Source organism: Bombina bombina, chromosome 3 (assembly GCF_027579735.1).
Source record: "Bombina bombina isolate aBomBom1 chromosome 3, aBomBom1.pri, whole genome shotgun sequence".
Classification (NCBI taxonomy): domain Eukaryota; kingdom Metazoa; phylum Chordata; class Amphibia; order Anura; family Bombinatoridae; genus Bombina; species Bombina bombina.
The window spans coordinates 431,318,031-431,335,663 of NC_069501.1; the positions used below are offsets into that span (position 1 = coordinate 431,318,031).

At 40.2% G+C, this 17,633-nt stretch overlaps 1 protein-coding gene across 1 annotated transcript in view; it reads left to right on the top strand.

The window, feature by feature from the left end:
* Positions 1-17,633, top strand: part of MOV10 (Mov10 RISC complex RNA helicase) — a 349,433-nt gene that overhangs the window by 239,249 nt on the left and 92,551 nt on the right. The window contains exon 16 of the mRNA XM_053706650.1: positions 1,260-1,325. Within this exon, the coding sequence (XP_053562625.1) occupies positions 1,260-1,325 (66 nt within the window). The remainder of the gene's footprint in view (positions 1-1,259; positions 1,326-17,633) is intronic.

A 17,633-nucleotide genomic window follows, 5' to 3' on the forward strand; every position in this document is an offset into this window, starting at 1 on the left:
GGCAGACTTACCAGATGTTCAAGCCTTTGTGCAGGCCCTGGTTAGAATCAGGCCTTTGTTTAAGGTTGAGAAGTTTGATACATTTGGCTTATGAGAGCCTCTTCAGAGACTTACGGCTCATTCCACTAGGACTGTGTCCTCTTCTTAGATTTTTAACCCTTTGGCTGCTAAGCCATTTCCCACCTGGGTGCTAATATTTTTTTATTATTATTGAAATGTTTGAAAACTTTTTTTTTAAATTTTTTTTTGCAGACCCCCAAGACTTACACTGTTGGAAAGGTTAGGCGATACAGGCTTCTAAGCAGCATGCCCCCTCCTCCTATACTTAACATTGTTAAGTATAAATAAAGTTGCGCGGTGACGTCATCACGTAATTGCGTGACGTCACCGTGCATCACGTGAAGCCCCGGCGATGCCTGTAACTCTACTGGCACGATCGCCGTGGTAGGATCAGTAAGAGCCCCCAGATCTCCCTCAAGGTGGGAGAGTGCTCATGACGGCTCTGAGCCGTCAGCACCAGAGTGAGAAACTCTGATGGCTCAGAGCTGTCATTAGCACTCAAAGGGTTAAAGATGAAGCTTCTGTAGAACAGATTTGCAAGGCAACATGGTTGTTTCTGCATACTTTTTCCAAATTCTGCAAACTTGATACTTTTGCCTCAGCCGAGGCTTCTTTTGGGAGAAAGATTTTTCAAGGGGTGGTGCCTTCTGTTTATGTCCTGCCTCTCTCCTTCCCTGTTCATTACGTGTCCTCTAGCTTGAATATTGGTTCCCACTAGTAATTGGAATGACATTGTGGACTCTCCATGTCATAGGAAAGAAAACAAAATGTATGCTTACCTGATAAATTTCTTTCTTTCCGGAAATGGAGCGTCCATGACCCCACCCTGTTTTACATTATATCGGCAGTTTTTTTTAGTAAACCTCAGGCACCTTTTCACCCTTGTGTTTCTTTTTTTTCCATTTTCCTTTGGCTGAATGACTGACTGGGGATTATGAGTAAGGGAAGTTACACTTAACAGCTTTGCTGGGGTGCTTTTTGCCGCCTCCTGCTGGCCAGGAGTTGAATATCCCACTAGTAATTGGAATGATGTTGCGGACTCAATGTCTGGAAAGAAAGAAATTTAGTAGTTAAGCATAAATTTAGTTTTTATATAGAAGTGTGGACTGGTCCATCGGTGGGCTAAAGGTTAGCCTGCCCATTATATGATTTGTTGTATAATATTTTTTTACTTATTATCCTTACTAAACTTCTTCTAGGTGGAAAAAATCCGGGAAGCTATTAGGCTCAGACTCAATCATGTGACTGACATCAAAGAACTGAAGGTAAGAACTGAATTCATTAGTTATAGTTAAAGTGATGTTTAATCCTAGCATTCCAAAAATGTTGGTTTACCATCACTAAAAATAACTTTATAAAAACTGTGCTAAACTTACCCTTTCTGTGCCGCGGCCTCCTCACTAAACTTAGCAGCTCGCACAGCGTTCTGAGGTGACATTTCCACCCCTAAACCAATAGCCGTGCTAGCATTCAGAACAGTGCCATATGGCTAGTACGGCTGTTGGTTTAGCCATGGAAACGCAACCTCACTGAAAAAGAGCTATGCCGTGTGCGCCCGGCACCGCTGAGTTAAAGAAAATTACCAGCATTTGTATATTCTAAATACAGAGATCTGTCTAAATTTGTTATTGAAGTATCTTTGTTAAAGAGACATTATGCTTCATTTCTATAAGGCATATGAAAGTACAGCAACTGAACATGTCAGTTTTTATTCAATATAAAAAGAGAGAGAGATGCACTCATCTGAGACAGAACAAAAGCTAGAAAAACTTCCGTGCCTGTTCATTTTTGGGTGCCAATCAGGGTGCATACTCTTTTAGCACACTATGCCCCTTCACAGAGAAAAAATATCCTGTAGCATATCAGTCTGACCCTGCCCAATGACAGTCCAGCGCCGAAATACCAGGCAATTCTTCTCTGAACAAGAGAAAACAACAACCCCAGACGATCGTTTCGGCCTTTTGTGGGCCTCGTCAGTGAGGTACAGTCGCATCCCTCTAAGGGCATGTGTGCAAGGAGTCCACGTCTGGTTTCCCCTTTTACTCTTAGGGAGACCCAAGAGCAATTTGCATAAATATAAAAAGAGAGAGAGATGCACTCATCTGAGACAGAACAAAAGCTAGAAAAACTTCCGTGCCTGTTCATTTATGGGTGCCACTCAGGGTGCATACTCTTTTAGCACACTATGCCCCTTCACAGAGAAAAAATATCCTGTAGCATATCAGTCTGACCCTGCCCAATGACAGTCCAGCGCCGAAATACCAGGCAATTCTTCTCTGAACAAGAGAAAACAACAACCCCAGACGATCGTTTCGGCCTTTTGTGGGCCTCGTCAGTGAGGTACAGTCGCATCCCTCTAAGGGCATGTGTGCAAGGAGTCCACGTCTGGTTTCCCCTTTTACTCTTAGGGAGACCCAAGAGCAATTGTTCTGTCTCAGCTGAGTGCATCTCTCTCTCTCTTTTTAGTTTTTATTCAATGCAAACAAATAGTTTTGCTTTTATATCTTTTCGCCTAAATAGAAACAAACAAATCACTGTCGGAAGTTGACAACTCCCACAATTCTATTGGTGGATAGGGACATACATACAATTCTATTGGTGGATAGGGACATACATACAAAACTTGGCTACTTTAAATGAGAACAAACTGAGGTCGGTTGAAGAGTAAGCACATGTGTTGAGCACTTTTAACATTTTTATACACATTGCAATCTGTGCTGACGTTGCGTGCATGCTCCTAAGCCTACCTAGGTATAACGTCATGGAAAGTTTAGTATACTGATACAAATCCCCATATCCAGAAATGCAAAATTCAGACGGTTTTCATTAAAATTATTTAAAAAAGAAATGTATCAAATAATACCATGTTCCCCACCAGTAAGTTATAATCTTCTCTGCCTTTATCTGAAGTTTCCTTTTTGAGTTCTAAAACAATTTATTACCTTTCTGACAGTACTGTACTATCTTTCTGATATAGGTTTTTTCATCAAGATTTGCTTTTAAAAAAAATACAAATCTTTCAGGTATTGTCTTAAAGTCATGTGTGTCTTTTAGAACGAATGGTGAATATGACCATAGGCAGCGGTATTATATATCCAGTATCAAAAAGAACCGAATACAGCTGCAGCCATATTCACCATTCGTTGGCTACTATGTCTAGTTCTCTGGTATATCTAAGCACTTTACAGGGAGTGCAGAATTATTAGGCAAATGAGTATTTTGACCACATCATCCTCTTTATGCATGTTGTCTTACTCCAAGCTGTATAGGCTCGAAAGCCTACTACCAATTAAGCATATTAGGTGATGTGCATCTCTGTAATGAGAAGGGGTGTGGTCTAATGACATCAACACCCTATATCAGGTGTGCATAATTATTAGGCAACTTCCTTTCCTTTGGCAAAATGGGTCAAAAGAAGGACTTGACAGGCTCAGAAAAGTCAAAAATAGTGAGATATCTTGCAGAGGGATGCAGCATTCTTAAAATTGCAAAGCTTCTGAAGCGTGATCATCGAACAATCAAGCGTTTCATTCAAAATAGTCAACAGGGTCGCAAGAAGCGTGTGGAAAAACCAAGGCGCAAAATAACTACCCATGAACTGAGAAAAGTCAAGCGTGCAGCTGCCAAGATGCCACTTGCCACCAGTTTGGCCATATTTCAGAGCTGCAACATCACTGGAGTGCCCAAAAGCACAAGGTGTGCAATACTCAGAGACATGGCCAAGGTAAGAAAGGCTGAAAGACGACCACCACTGAACAAGACACACAAGCTGAAACGTCAAGACTGGGCCAAGAAATATCTCAAGACTGATTTTTCTAAGGTTTTATGGACTGATGAAATGAGTGAGTCTTGATGGGCCAGATGGATGGGCCCGTGGCTGGATTGGTAAAGGGCAGAGAGCTCCAGTCCGACTCAGACGCCAGCAAGGTGGAGGTGGAGTACTGGTTTGGGCTGGTATCATCAAAGATGAGCTTGTGGGGCCTTTTCGGGTTGAGGATGGAGTCAAGCTCAACTCCCAGTCCTACTGCCAGTTTCTGGAAGACACCTTCTTCAAGCAGTGGTACAGGAAGAAGTCTGCATCCTTCAAGAAAAACATGATTTTCATGCAGGACAATGCTCCATCACACACGTCCAAGTACTCCACAGCGTGGCTGGCAAGAAAGGGTATAAAAGAAGAAAATCTAATGACATGGCCTGCTTGTTCACCTGATCTGAACCCCATTGTGGTCCATCAAATGTGAGATTTACAAGGAGGGAAAACAGTACACCTCTCTGAACAGTGTCTGGGAGGCTGTGGTTGCTGCGGTTGCTGCTGTACGCAATGTTGATGGTGAACAGATCAAAACACTGACAGAATCCATGGATGGCAGGCTTTTTGAGTGTCCTTGCAAAGAAAGTTGGCTATATTGGTCACTGATTTGTTTTTGTTTTGTTTTTGAATGTCAGAAATGTATATTTGTGAATGTTGAGATGTTATATTGGTTTCACTGGTAAAAATAAATAATTGAAATGGGTATATATTTGTTTTTTGTTAAGTTGCCTAATAATTATGCACAGTAATAGTCACCTGCACACACAGATATCCCCCTAAAATAGCTATAACTAAAAACAAACTAAAAACTACTTCCAAAACTATTCAGCTTTGATATTAATGAGTTTTTGGGTTCATTGAGAACATGGTTGTTGTTCAATAATAAAATTAATCCTCAAAAATACAACTTGCCTAATAATTCTGCACTCCCTGTAGTAAGACATAATGACTTTATATGTGCTTTAACTATAAAATCTTTCTGCCTCTCAGCTTCAGTCCTGTTGTACTGCTAGCGTAAAATGTTGGATCTAATGCTGGCAATACACCCAAAGCAATGACCATCATTGGCCCTCAATTTATTGCCTAAGCTATAAAGGCTAGCTATAACCACCGTACCATGGTGGGTGAGGGTGTTGTGAAAAACCTAAAAGGACATTGCATATAACTTAAAACATAATAGAAATACATTTTTATAATACATTAAGGCTGGAACTGGTAACTAAGCACATAAGGACATAAATATATTCTTGCAACTGACACTGCAATCAGAGGCTAAGGGCACATGAAGATTAACTTTATGGGCTTTAGCTTAGAAAAAAATATACTTTAGTGTCCCTTAAAATTTTAAAGGGACAGTACACTGTAAAATAATTTTTATATGAATGTATTTTCAATGACATGTTATACCAGCTGCAGAGTATAAAATTTTGTATTTGTGTATATGAAGTAGCTGGTTTTGTGCTTTTTAAACCACAGCCTATTACAATGGGTTGAGCTTCAGGTAATATCAGACCTCATTATGTTATCACTTTTATGTACACAGACTTGCTTCCTTATCTTTTATTAGTCTAGAAAACCAAAGCTCAATACTTAGAGAGAACAATTGAAAATTATAGTTTTATTAAAGGGATACTAAACCCAATTTTTTTATTTCATGATTCAGATAGAGCATGAGATTTTAAGCACCTTTCTAATTTACTCCTATTATCAATTTTTCTTTGTTCTCATGCTATCTTGATTTGAAAAAGCAGTACTGTAAGCTTTAGAGCCAGACCATTTTTTGTTCAGCACATGGGTAGCACTTGCTGATTTGTGGCTAAATGTAGCAAACCAATCAGCAGCTCTACCAAGGTGCTGAACTAAAAAATGGGCCGGCTCCTAACCTTTTATTACTGCTTTTTCAAATCAAGATAACATGAGAACAAAGAAAAATTGAGAATAGGAATAAATTAGAAAGTTCCTTAAAATTGCATGCTCTATCTGAATCATGAAAGAAAAAAAATGAGGGGTTAGTATCCCTTTAGTATCCCTTTAACTTAACTATCATGCCCCCCACTGAGAGTGTAATCTCTTCTGCTGGCTGTGTTTACTTAGGCTATTCAATAGAATATACTCCAGTAGAGAAACTTTCAGTATAGGTTGGGATACCACAAGCTAAATCTATTTCAAATGCCAAAATAGGGGTAAATGAGCTACTTATAAAAAAAATTAAAACACTCCAGCAGGTAAAATGAATCATTGGGAACAATTTAAAGAGGATCATTGTTTTGGGGTGTACTGTCCCTTTAAGTGTTGCATGGAAGAGGATGTTTCCATCTAAAGGGGAGGAGAGTCCACTGCTTCATTCATCACTTGTGGGAATTAAGAACCTGGCCACCAGGAGGAGACAAAGACACCCCAGCCAAAGGCTTAAATACCTCCCCTCATCCCCCAGTCATTCTTTGCCTTTCGTCACACGAGGTTGGCAGAGAAGTGTTGGAAGATTCGGAGGAGTCTCTTATGGAGGGTAGTACTATTCGCAGTGGGACTGGAGTTTTAAGTAATCCTGTCAGCCTCTGTGAGACCATGGGTGAAAGTTAAAGTCCGGAGATGCAAGGGGAGTTCTCCTGCGAAACCATCTCGACTCATTGTAACAGCTCCTTAAGCAATCAGCGTTGACGAGTTTCGCTGCCTGCTTTTCTTCTCTCAAGTCCATTTCAGGAGCGACGCTACTAACCTGTCACACTTGAAGGGCCGTGTTCAAGCATTGATTCTGGTAAGATTGTTTAAAAAAAATATATATATATATATATAATCGAGAACAATACAGAGGGGACGCAATTGCAATGCAAGCTTTTATTATATTATCTTATATAGCCTTAATAGCCTCAATTAACGTCTAAGTGACATTATGGTGCAGACCCTTAAGTAGAAAATGATATGGGTTGGCTCATAAAATAAGCCTCAGGATTATAATCCTGATACAAAGACAGGGAATACAGCACTCTTTTAAAGAAACGCGCTCAATTCAATCATAAATTTCAAAAGCAAGTTTTAATCGCGGGACAGCAACCTCCCACACTGGAAAGGCATACACAAGCCAGAAAAATAAATAGAAATCACCCAACTGTTGTGAGCAGCTGGGTGTAGTTAGACTGAGATGGCCTGCGAAGATCTATAAAACATTCAGCTATGCTAATGTATGTAAGCCTTTTCTTCATCATAGTAATGTATCTTGTCTTATATGCATGAGTAGTACCTTGTCATACATTTTAGAACTAGAATATTATTTATTACAGGAGCATGCACACCTGACCGGTCAGGTTCATTATTGTGACTGCAAGGTTTCTTTCTCACTTCAATTTATATGTAACACTTTTTATTAGTGATTTCTATTTCTTTTTCTGGCTTGTGTATGCCTTTCCAGTGTGGGAGGTTGCTGTCCCGCGATTAAAACTTGCTTTTGAAATTTATGATTGAATCGAGCGTGTTTCTTTAAGAGTGCTGTATTCCCTGTCTTTGTATCAGGATTATAATCCTGAGGCTTATCTTATGAGCCAACCCATATCATATATATATATATATATATATATATATATATATATATATATATATATATATATATATATATATATATATCTATATATATCTGCCTGGGTGCAGAAATATCAGGAAATACCCACTCAAACAAATTAACTCACAGGACTTTTCATAAAATGAGATATTAACACACAATATATAGGCAATCAAATCATAATCAAAACAAACACACTCCAACCTGTGTATTCACAGAAAAAGCGCCAAAGGGAATAGCTGAAACGCAATCCTGCGTTCCACGGTTTCGTATCACCGGAAGGACTATTACGTTACTTCCGGTTTCGCCGTTTCCAACCGGCTTAAATAATATATGTGAAAACATAAGATCCCAAAAAATATATATTCCAAACAGTATAAGTGTACATGTAATAGCGTGTTGTATCCTAACATAATACAATAATTGTGATACAAGCCCTGATAGTCACCTGTATGTTTATTCTTAGAGAGAGAGTATAAGTTACCATGCCAACGGACCCAAACACGTCTCATAGTGCTTTGGTAAGAAATTAAACTTATATGTGATCACATAAACATTATAAACTATAAATATCATGAGTGTGTATATGCACACCACTAGTGATCCACACTTCTCACATATGCCTCAACGTGACTCCTACATATACGGATGGTATAATAGAGGCTAGAAGTGGTAACCATAGGAACCAAAACACAGTATTATACATGTTACCATTGATTATACATATCAAGCCTCTTAAGGCATTGCGGCTACCACAAATATTCTAAGTACACCGTATTGTGGAGAGTTACTATATGTCCAAATACCTGAATTCCACCATCAACTGATGTTTGTCCCTTATTAGTATCCTCTATTACCATTCTATTAGGTTTGTTAAAAATAATAGTTATTGCTATTTACACGTAAATAAAACAATAACTAGAATATAATTAAAATATACCACTTATGGACTTCACTATCGGATTGTACTATGGCTGTACAAAAATAAAAAAAAATGGGGTATCTTGTCTCATGCTTACCAAAGGATTGGCAACTGCTGGAAAAACTACCTATAATTAACTGATATAATCAAATATTACCAGTTAAAAGTGATTACACCCCTACAGGAGTACTACAAACTGACCAAATACAATATTATGAGACCACTGATGGTATATAGGTCTATACACCCATACTGCAGGATACATACTAGAACCTGGAGCAGATATCATAGATCCACGATATAGGATATACATTGTACATATACATGCAAGAGTCCATGTCTACTTGGACATTATTGACACTCCCTAGATCCATGTCAGGGTGGATGGTTGAGTGACCCCCAAGTAGCGTGGACTTGCCCACATCCCCCGGGGCATCCACTGTCCCAGAAGGTGCGGGCCACTGAAATTAGGAACTATCCAGAGCCCCACATCGTGAAACCTCCAGACTGAACCCCCGGTACGTCTCATCACCATGGGCTAGCACCTCAGTTAGGTATCACACCCACATGCTCTAGATAAGAAGTTTAAAGTCTGGTGCCGAGTTAAGACCACCAGGATGTATTGTGCCAAGTCTGTATATCCATTGGGCTTCACAAAATAATAATTTATTTCTATCACCGCCTCTGTCTGTCATTGGTACATGGTCGATCAAGATGTATCTTATTGAAGACACCGCGTGGTGCATCCTAGCGCAATGCCTCACCACCGGCTGGTCTGAGTCCCCTTTTTCCAGAGCCACACAGATGGCTCTTCTATGGTTTGCCATGCGTTCTCTAAGTGTCCCACTCGTCTTTCCAACATAAGCACTTGAACACGGGCAAAGTAATAAATACATCACATGCATGGTAGAGCATGTCAGCGAGTAACGAATGTTATTTTTTTTGTTAGAGTGGGGATGGTGGAAGGTCTTGGTCTTGATAAGTCCATTGCATGTAGTGCAGCACAGGCAGCGATATGAGCCCTTGATATTTATTTGACTATGTTTCTGATAGCTGGATTTTGGGTCTGTTCTGACCAGTAGATCCCTTAATTTGGTACCCCTCTGGTATCCTATCATGGGTGCAAGGTTTTTAGCAAACTGCAGCTTTGAGTCTAACGCAACAATTGGCCAATGGGTCCTCAGTATGTGTCCTGCATTAGTAGTAGTGGGTGCAAATGTAGTGGCCATGATCAGTTTGCCCCCAGTGGTTCTCTGTGGCTTCTCTACAATCAATTCCTCTTGTGACAATGTGGATACCTCCTCTAAGATGTCTCGAACCAACTGTGGTTTATAGCCCCTCTGTAGAAACTTGTCCCCAACTCCAGACAGCTGGGAAATCCCTACTTCTCTGTTAGAATGGTTCCGTATAGTTCTGATCTGTAATCTAACAATTCCCTTTAAGAGAGCTGGGGATGACCATTTTCTGCTCTTAACAGCGAATTTCTATCTGTTGGCTTGCTGTATAATGTTGTGCCTATTTTTTGTTACCCTCAATAGAGATGTTAAGATCTAAAAAATGTATCTCCTTTTTGCTATAGGTCAGTTTAAATCTAACTGTTGTGTCAGTGCTATCGATGGTGTGGAACCACTGTTGGAGCTCTTGTTGCCCCCCGCGCCAAATTAAGAAAACATCGTCTATATACCTTCTATAGAAGGTAATAGACTTGTCACATTTGCCCCAAAGGTAGTGGTTCTTGAAGTGTGACATGAAGATGTTCGCATTTACGGGGGCCATACAAGAGCCCATAGCGGTGCCAGCAATTTGAAGATAAAATTTTTCTTCAAATCGAAAATAGTTTTTACAAAGGCACAAATCAAGCAGCATCAATAAAAATTTGATTGGAGGACCACTGTATGTTTCATCTTGTGTGAGATGTTCCCTTACTGCTGCCAGACCAACTGTATGTGGGATGATGGTGTACAAACTGTTGACATCCAAGGTGACCAAAATGTCACCTTCTTGGATGTCAACAGTTTTCAGGCGCCTGATGAGGTCATTGGTATCCAGTACAAAAGAATGGATACCCCTGACCACTGGTTGGAGGAGAACATCTATGTACTGCGCAATAGGTTGCGCTGTAGTAATGATCGGACCGCCGACACTAACGGTCGTCCAGGAGGTTTGTGGAGTGTTTTATGTATCTTCGGGATAGTATATAGAATTTGAATTCTAGGATGTCATAGTACAGAAATCCTGAATCTGCTCAGACATAAATCCCTGTTCTACCCCAAATTGAATACACTTATCTACCTCTTTCTTGAAAACATACGTGGGATCGTTAGGAAGAAGTTTGTATGTGTTCTGATCAGCCAGTTGCTCAAGAATGTCACCTCTATAGTCAGAATAGTCCAACGCGACTATGGCCCTGCCTTTATCGGCTGGCCTAATGATTATATAGAGGGGTCACTCTGGAGAGTCCGTATGGCTTCATGTTCACTTTTGTTGAGGTTACTCTTCCAGAGTTTGTGCAATCTTTCTGTCTGTGTTATCAGTCTAATGTATGTCTTTGTGCTTGGACTACAATTAACCGGGTCAAAGTTACACTGTTTTTTACATTTCAAGTCCACTGAGGATAACTCTTCCCTGGTTTCAGTATTTTGAAAAAAATCTTTGATTTTCATAGTCCTATTGAGACGGTAGATGTCCAATTTAAGATCTAATTCTGACATTGAGGTACTGGGTACAAATGACAACCCTTTATTAAGTACCTTATGCTCAATAGGTGTTAGCTTACATGAGCTTAAATTCACAATTATGTCCTCTGCCTGCCCCTGCGGGGTGGTCTGTACCGAGTACCCTGCCCTCCGTATATGGGGTCTATTGTTCCTCCCCCCCCTGGAACTTGTGGTGACCCCTAAAAATCGTTTGGTAAGCATGAGAGAAGATACCCCATTTTTTTTTTTTTTGTACAGCCATAGTACAATCCGATAGTGAAGTCCATAAGTGTTATATTTTAATTATATTCTAGTTATTGTTTTATTTACATGTAAATAGCATTAACTTTATTATTTTTAACAAACCTAATAGGATGGTAATAGAGGATACTAATAAGGGACAAACATCAGTTGATGGTGGAATTCAGGCATTTGGACATATAGTAACTCTCCACAATACAATGTACTTAGAATATTTGTGGTAGCCGCAATGCCTTAAGAGGCTTGATATGTATAATCAATGGTAACATGTATAATACTGTGTTTTGGTTCCTATGGTTACCACTTCTAGCCTCTATTATACCATCCGTATATGTAGGAGTCACGTTGAGGCATATGTGAGAAGTGTGGATCACTAGTGGTGTGCATATATACACTCATGATATTTATAGTTTATAATGTTTATGTGATCACATATAAGTTTAATTTCTTACCAAAGCACTATGAGACCGGATGTTTGGGTCCGTTGGCATGGTAACTTATACTTGCTCTCTAAGAATAAACATACAGGTGACTATCAGGGCTTGTATCACAATTATTGTATTATGTTAGGATACAACACGCTATTACATGTACACTTATACTGTTTGGAATATATATTTTTTTGGGATCTTATGTTTTCACATATATTATTTAAGCCGGTTGGAAACGGCGAAACCGGAAGTGACGTAATAGTCCTTCCGGTGATACGAAACAGTGGAACGCAGGATTGTGTTTCAGCTATTCACTTTTTGGCGCTTTTTCTGTGAATACACAGGTTGGAGTGTGTTTGTTTTGCTTATGATTTGATTTGTTTGCCTATATATTATGTGTTATATCTCATTTTATGTTATGCTGATGAAGGGTAGTGCATACACGAAAACGTTTCATTAAATATAACTTTTGTTATTCCTTGAAAAGTCCTGTGAGTGCATTTGTTTGAGTGGGTATTTCCTGATATTTCTGCACCCAGAACGCACACACATATATACACATACACTTATACACACTTATACACATACACACATACACGTAGCCCTCAGTTTACACTGGGGTTAGGTTCCAGAAGGAATGGTTGTAATTCGTAACCGTTGTAAATTGAAACACAGTTTATAATGTAAGTCAATGGGAAGTGAGGGAGTTAGGTTCCAGGTCCCTCTCAAAATCGTCATAAGTAACGCCTAATACATTATTTCAAAGCTTAAAAAATAGACTTTAAATGCTAAACAGCATTATAACCCATATAAAATAGATTGTATCATCATCAAACTAAGTTAAATGAACAAAAACATTTGCTTAACAGCACCTAATAACATAATTACACAACAGGCTGTATCTTCATCAAACTAAGTATAATGAACAAAAACATTTTTTTACTTGCCTTTTTCTGCAAACAGTTCTCTTCATTGAGTCTGCAGCTAAGGGAAGTGGCTGCTAGATCTTGTTCCTTTTGAAAGCTGATCCATTGATCACGTCTGGCTTGCTTGGCTTTGCATCTCTTTGCTGCAACACAAGCGGACAGCTTCACCTACTGGCTATTTTAATGAATGCACTGCTTCTCAATGCTTTTCAATAGCAGTCAATGCTTTTCAATAGCAGTCACATGACTAAAAAAAGGCGTTATTCTGAAATGGCACAAATTGAACCGTCGTAAACCGAGGGCCACCTGTATGTGTGTGTGTGTGTATATATATATATATATATATATATATATATATATATATATATATATATATATATATATATATATATATATATAAAAAATATATATATATATATATATAAAATGTGTGTGTAATGTGATAACGCAAGAAGACAGGGTCACAGTGTGACTCCTTTATCTGTATAGAATCTCTAGGGTAATAACCTCGGAAGGGGGTTATAGAACAGAGGGGTATTTTAATAATCATAATGTTTTGTGTTTTTACTGCACTTGTGTGAGATGAGGCTCTGTTATTGTGGAACAGTTAGAGAGATCGAGGCAGACTTTTCTTTGGCGCGTCTCTTGCTCAGTGCTGGAGCGGTCCTGCATGGCACTCCATGTGACCGGGTGTGGCCTCAGTAACTTCCTCTTTCTCGACCTGTGTTCGGAGGAAACGAAAGATGTTTCTTAAAGTCCGGGTCATAGGAGGTGGTGAGTGCCCCCCGGCCATTGGGATATAAAGGTGCCATTTAATTAATTATCAAGTCCGTAATGAAGGCGCAAGCTATGGAGGATTGTGATATGTTGGAGGAGACTCCTTTATCTAAAACTTCTAACTTTGTATACTGTGAGGAGGTTCCGGTGGAACCGCTGTTACAACTTTGTTCCATTTGTTATGACCATATTGCTACTTCCAAAAAGAAGAAAGTATTTCGTACAACCGAGCCATCCACCTCTGAGGGTTCTCCGTCCCGCGAGTTGTGTTCCCTACAAGCATCTCTGATTACACATGCAGTTACCCATGGCACTACTATCCCTCCCATGGGAGGGGCCCTTAGGCCTCCAGATTTCGCCGATCAGTTGCAGACAGCAGTCTCTGCGGCCATAAATGCAGTGCTTAGGCCTACTAAGCGCAAGCGGAGGGTACGGCACAGCTATCCACCTCAGGGGTCTTCAACTCCGCTGGATATCTCGGACAGCTTATCCGCGGAGGATGACTATTCAGAATTGTCAGAGGGTGTCGCCTCTGAAGCGAAATTGGCTACTTCTAGGCCTCTGTCCACGGAGGAACCAGATTTTAAGTTTTAGATTAAGCATTTGCGTTTCCTACTAAAGGAAGGGCTTTCTACGCTGGAGGTTCCAGCAGTGACGTGCAGTGATGTCAGAGGCTGGTGAGGCAGTGGCTAGGGTACGCCTTCATTCTTTAGATATCCTTTGTTGAAGAAATAGCAATGCACATGGGTGAGCCAATCACATGAGGTATCTATGTGCAGCCACCAATCAGCAGCTACTGAGCATATTTAGATACGATTTTCAACAAAGGATATGAAAAGAATGAAGACAATTAGATATTAGATGTAAATTGGAAAGTTATTTAAAATTGCATGCTCTTTCTAAATCATGAAAGAAAACATATGGGTTACATGTCCCTTTAAATGGTGTCTTGGAAAACTGGTCAAGTTAGTAAACATCTGATTTTAGTCTAAATGATTGTAACAGAAACTCTTGCCAGATAACAAAATGCTTGCTCTGATTATGAGATCTAGAAATCCATGCCCATTAAAATATATGTTTAAAACATACTTTTTACTTTAATGCTGCAAATTATGATTATAGATTCTTTCATTATTCAGTAAATATAAAAATGTCTTGATCTAGTGGAGGCTGGTGAAATTTAAAGATGGTGGGGCACTTGACCCCACCCCTTTAAATAAAGCCACACCAACAGATGGCACTACCAATTCATTAATTAAATAAATAAAAGGTAGACAGAAACACATACACAGAGGGTTAGAGAGAGAGAGAAAGAGATAGAGACACAATCACACACAGAGGGTTAGAGAGAGAGAGAGAGAGAGAAAGGGAGAGAGACACAATCACACACAGAGGGTTAGAGAGAGAGAGAAAGAGAGAGAGATACAATCACACACAGAGGGTTAGAGAGAGAGAGAGAAAGGGAGAGAGACACAATCACACACAGAGGGTTAGAGAGAGAGAGAGAAAGGGAGAGAGACACAACCATACACAGAGGGAGAGAGAGAGAGAGAGAGAGAGAGAGAGAAAGAGAGAGAGACACAATCATACACAGAGGTTTAGAGAGAGAGAAAGAGAGTGAGAGAGAGAGACACAATCACACACAGAGGGTTAGAGAGAAAGAGAGAGACACAATCATACACAGGGTTAGAGAGAGAGAAAGAGAGAGAGACACAATCACACACAGGGTTAGAGAGAGAGAGGCAATCATACACAGGGTTAGAGAGAGAGAGAGAGAGAGACACAGAGGGTGAGAGAGAGAGAGAGAGAGAGAGAGAGAGAGAAACACAATCACACACAGAGGGTTAGAGAAAGAGAGAGAGAGAGAGACAATCATACACAGAGGGTTAGAGAGAGAGAAAGAGAGAGAGAGAGACAATCACACACAGAGGGTTAGAGAGAAAGACACAATCACACACACAGAGGGTGAGAGAGAGAGAGAGACAGAGACACAATCATTCACAGAGGGTTAGAGAGAGAGAGACAGAGAGAGACACACACACAATCACACACAGAGGGTTAGAGAAAGAGAGAGAGAGACACAATTAAACACAGAGGGTTAGAGAGACACATAATGGATGAGAGAGTGAGAGGGGGAGGAAGAGAGACAGAGAGAGAAAGAGACCATGGGGGAGAACCACACATAAGGAGAGATAGAGAGAGAGAGAGAGAGACACAGACACACACACACACAACCATACACAGAGGGTGAGAGAGAGAGAGAAAGAGACAATCATACACAGATGTTTAGAGAGAGAGAAAGAGAGAGAGAGAGAGAGACACAATCACACACAGAGGGTTAGAGAGAAAGAGAGAGAGACACATAATCATACACAGGGTTAGAGAGAGAGAAAGAGAGAGAGAGACACAATCACACACAGGGTTAGAGAGAGAGAGGCAATCATACACAGGGTTAGAGAGAGAGAGAGAGAGAAAGAGAGAGAGACACAGAGGGTTAGAGAGAGAGAGAGAGAGAGAGAAACACAATCACACACAGAGGGTTAGAGAAAGAGAGAGAGAGACACAATCATACACAGAGGGTTAGAGAGAGAGAAAGAGAGAGAGACAATCACACACAGAGGGTTAGAGAGAAAGACACAATCACACACACAGAGGGTGAGAGAGAGAGAGAGAGAGAGACAGAGACACAATCATACACAGAGGGTTAGAGAGAGAGACAGAGACACACACACAATCACACACAGAGGGTTAGAGAAAGAGAGAGAGACACAATTAAACACAGAGGGTTAGAGAGACACATAATGGATGAGAGAGTGAGAGGGGGAGGAAGAGAGACAAAGAGACCATGGGGGAGAACAACACATAAGGAGAGAGACAGAGAGAGAGAGAGAGACACAGACACACACACACACACAAGGGGGGGAGAGACCACTGCATTTTTAAGTAATATAACAGCAGAGCTACAGAGAGTTCAGAAAGTGAAGGCAAGCGGTTAAGTTAGTGGGTGTAAAGGTTGAGGAAACAAAATACAAAAACAATCCTTCAACTGCTGTTAAAGAGTAAAAACACAAAAAACACTAAATCACATTCATTAAATTATAATTTTCACTAACAGAATCCCTTTCAGTGAAATCTAAGGTTGTAGAACTTACTAAGATGTGGCTTAAACACTGCTCATTGACTGCATCTCTTCCTGATCTGCCTCTGTCTGTATTAAGGAAGTGACAGTGGCACATTCCACTGCCCTTAGAGGGGAAGAACAGAACTCTCTTTTTCACTTTAGCAAAAGCTGGCAGCTTCACAGCACAGCAGCAAAATAAATGAAAGTTGTTTTTTTCGTTTTTGTTTTGTTTTATATGATTTAACATCCAGCCCCAACCATAAGTTCCACTGACTAATGCCTCTCACTAGATTGGGTCAGCCCAAATAGGACTGCCTCAAATAAGCAATTATGGGACATGCAATGAGCTTAACCACTTTAATACAGTAGGTGGTGCAGCATGTTGTGTAATAGTGGTCAGACCTGCTTGTGCCTCTCCATTGCATAACATGTAGCTGTGAAAAAAAAATGCTGGGGAAAAAAAAATTGCAATTTTTTTATTTTATTTTTTTAAAGCCAATAAAATAATATATATTTTTGCCCATATGAGAGGTGAAGCACTGCCTCACCTGCCTCTAGTGACTGCACATCACTGGGTTCCAGAGACGAGGATACCAGAGGAACCTTCGATCCCTAAGTTGGATAGGGTTTACAAGGACAGGGTAGTGCCTTCCCGGTTCCTATCAAAATGGCCAACATTATTAAAAATGAATGGGAGAAACCAGGTTTGCTTTTTTCTCCTTCGTCTAATTTTAAGAAGCTTTTCCCTATTCCAGACCCAGAACTAAGGTGGATGGTGCGGTCTCCACGCTGGCTAAGAGAATAACCATTCCGCTTGAGGATAGCTCCTCTTTTAAAGAACCAATTGATAAGAAGATGAAGTCTGTTGTGGAAGGTGTTCCAACTGATGGGGTTCATTTTTCCAACTGGCGGCTGTGGCTATGGTGGTTGGGGCAGCTACCCCATTGGTGTGACGCACTAGCAGCAATGGTGAGGTGGAGACCCCCCTCATGGAGATTTTGGATCTAATCAAAGCCTTAAGGGTAGCACATTCCTCCATTTGTGATAACATGCAGATTATTCGCCTGAATGCTAA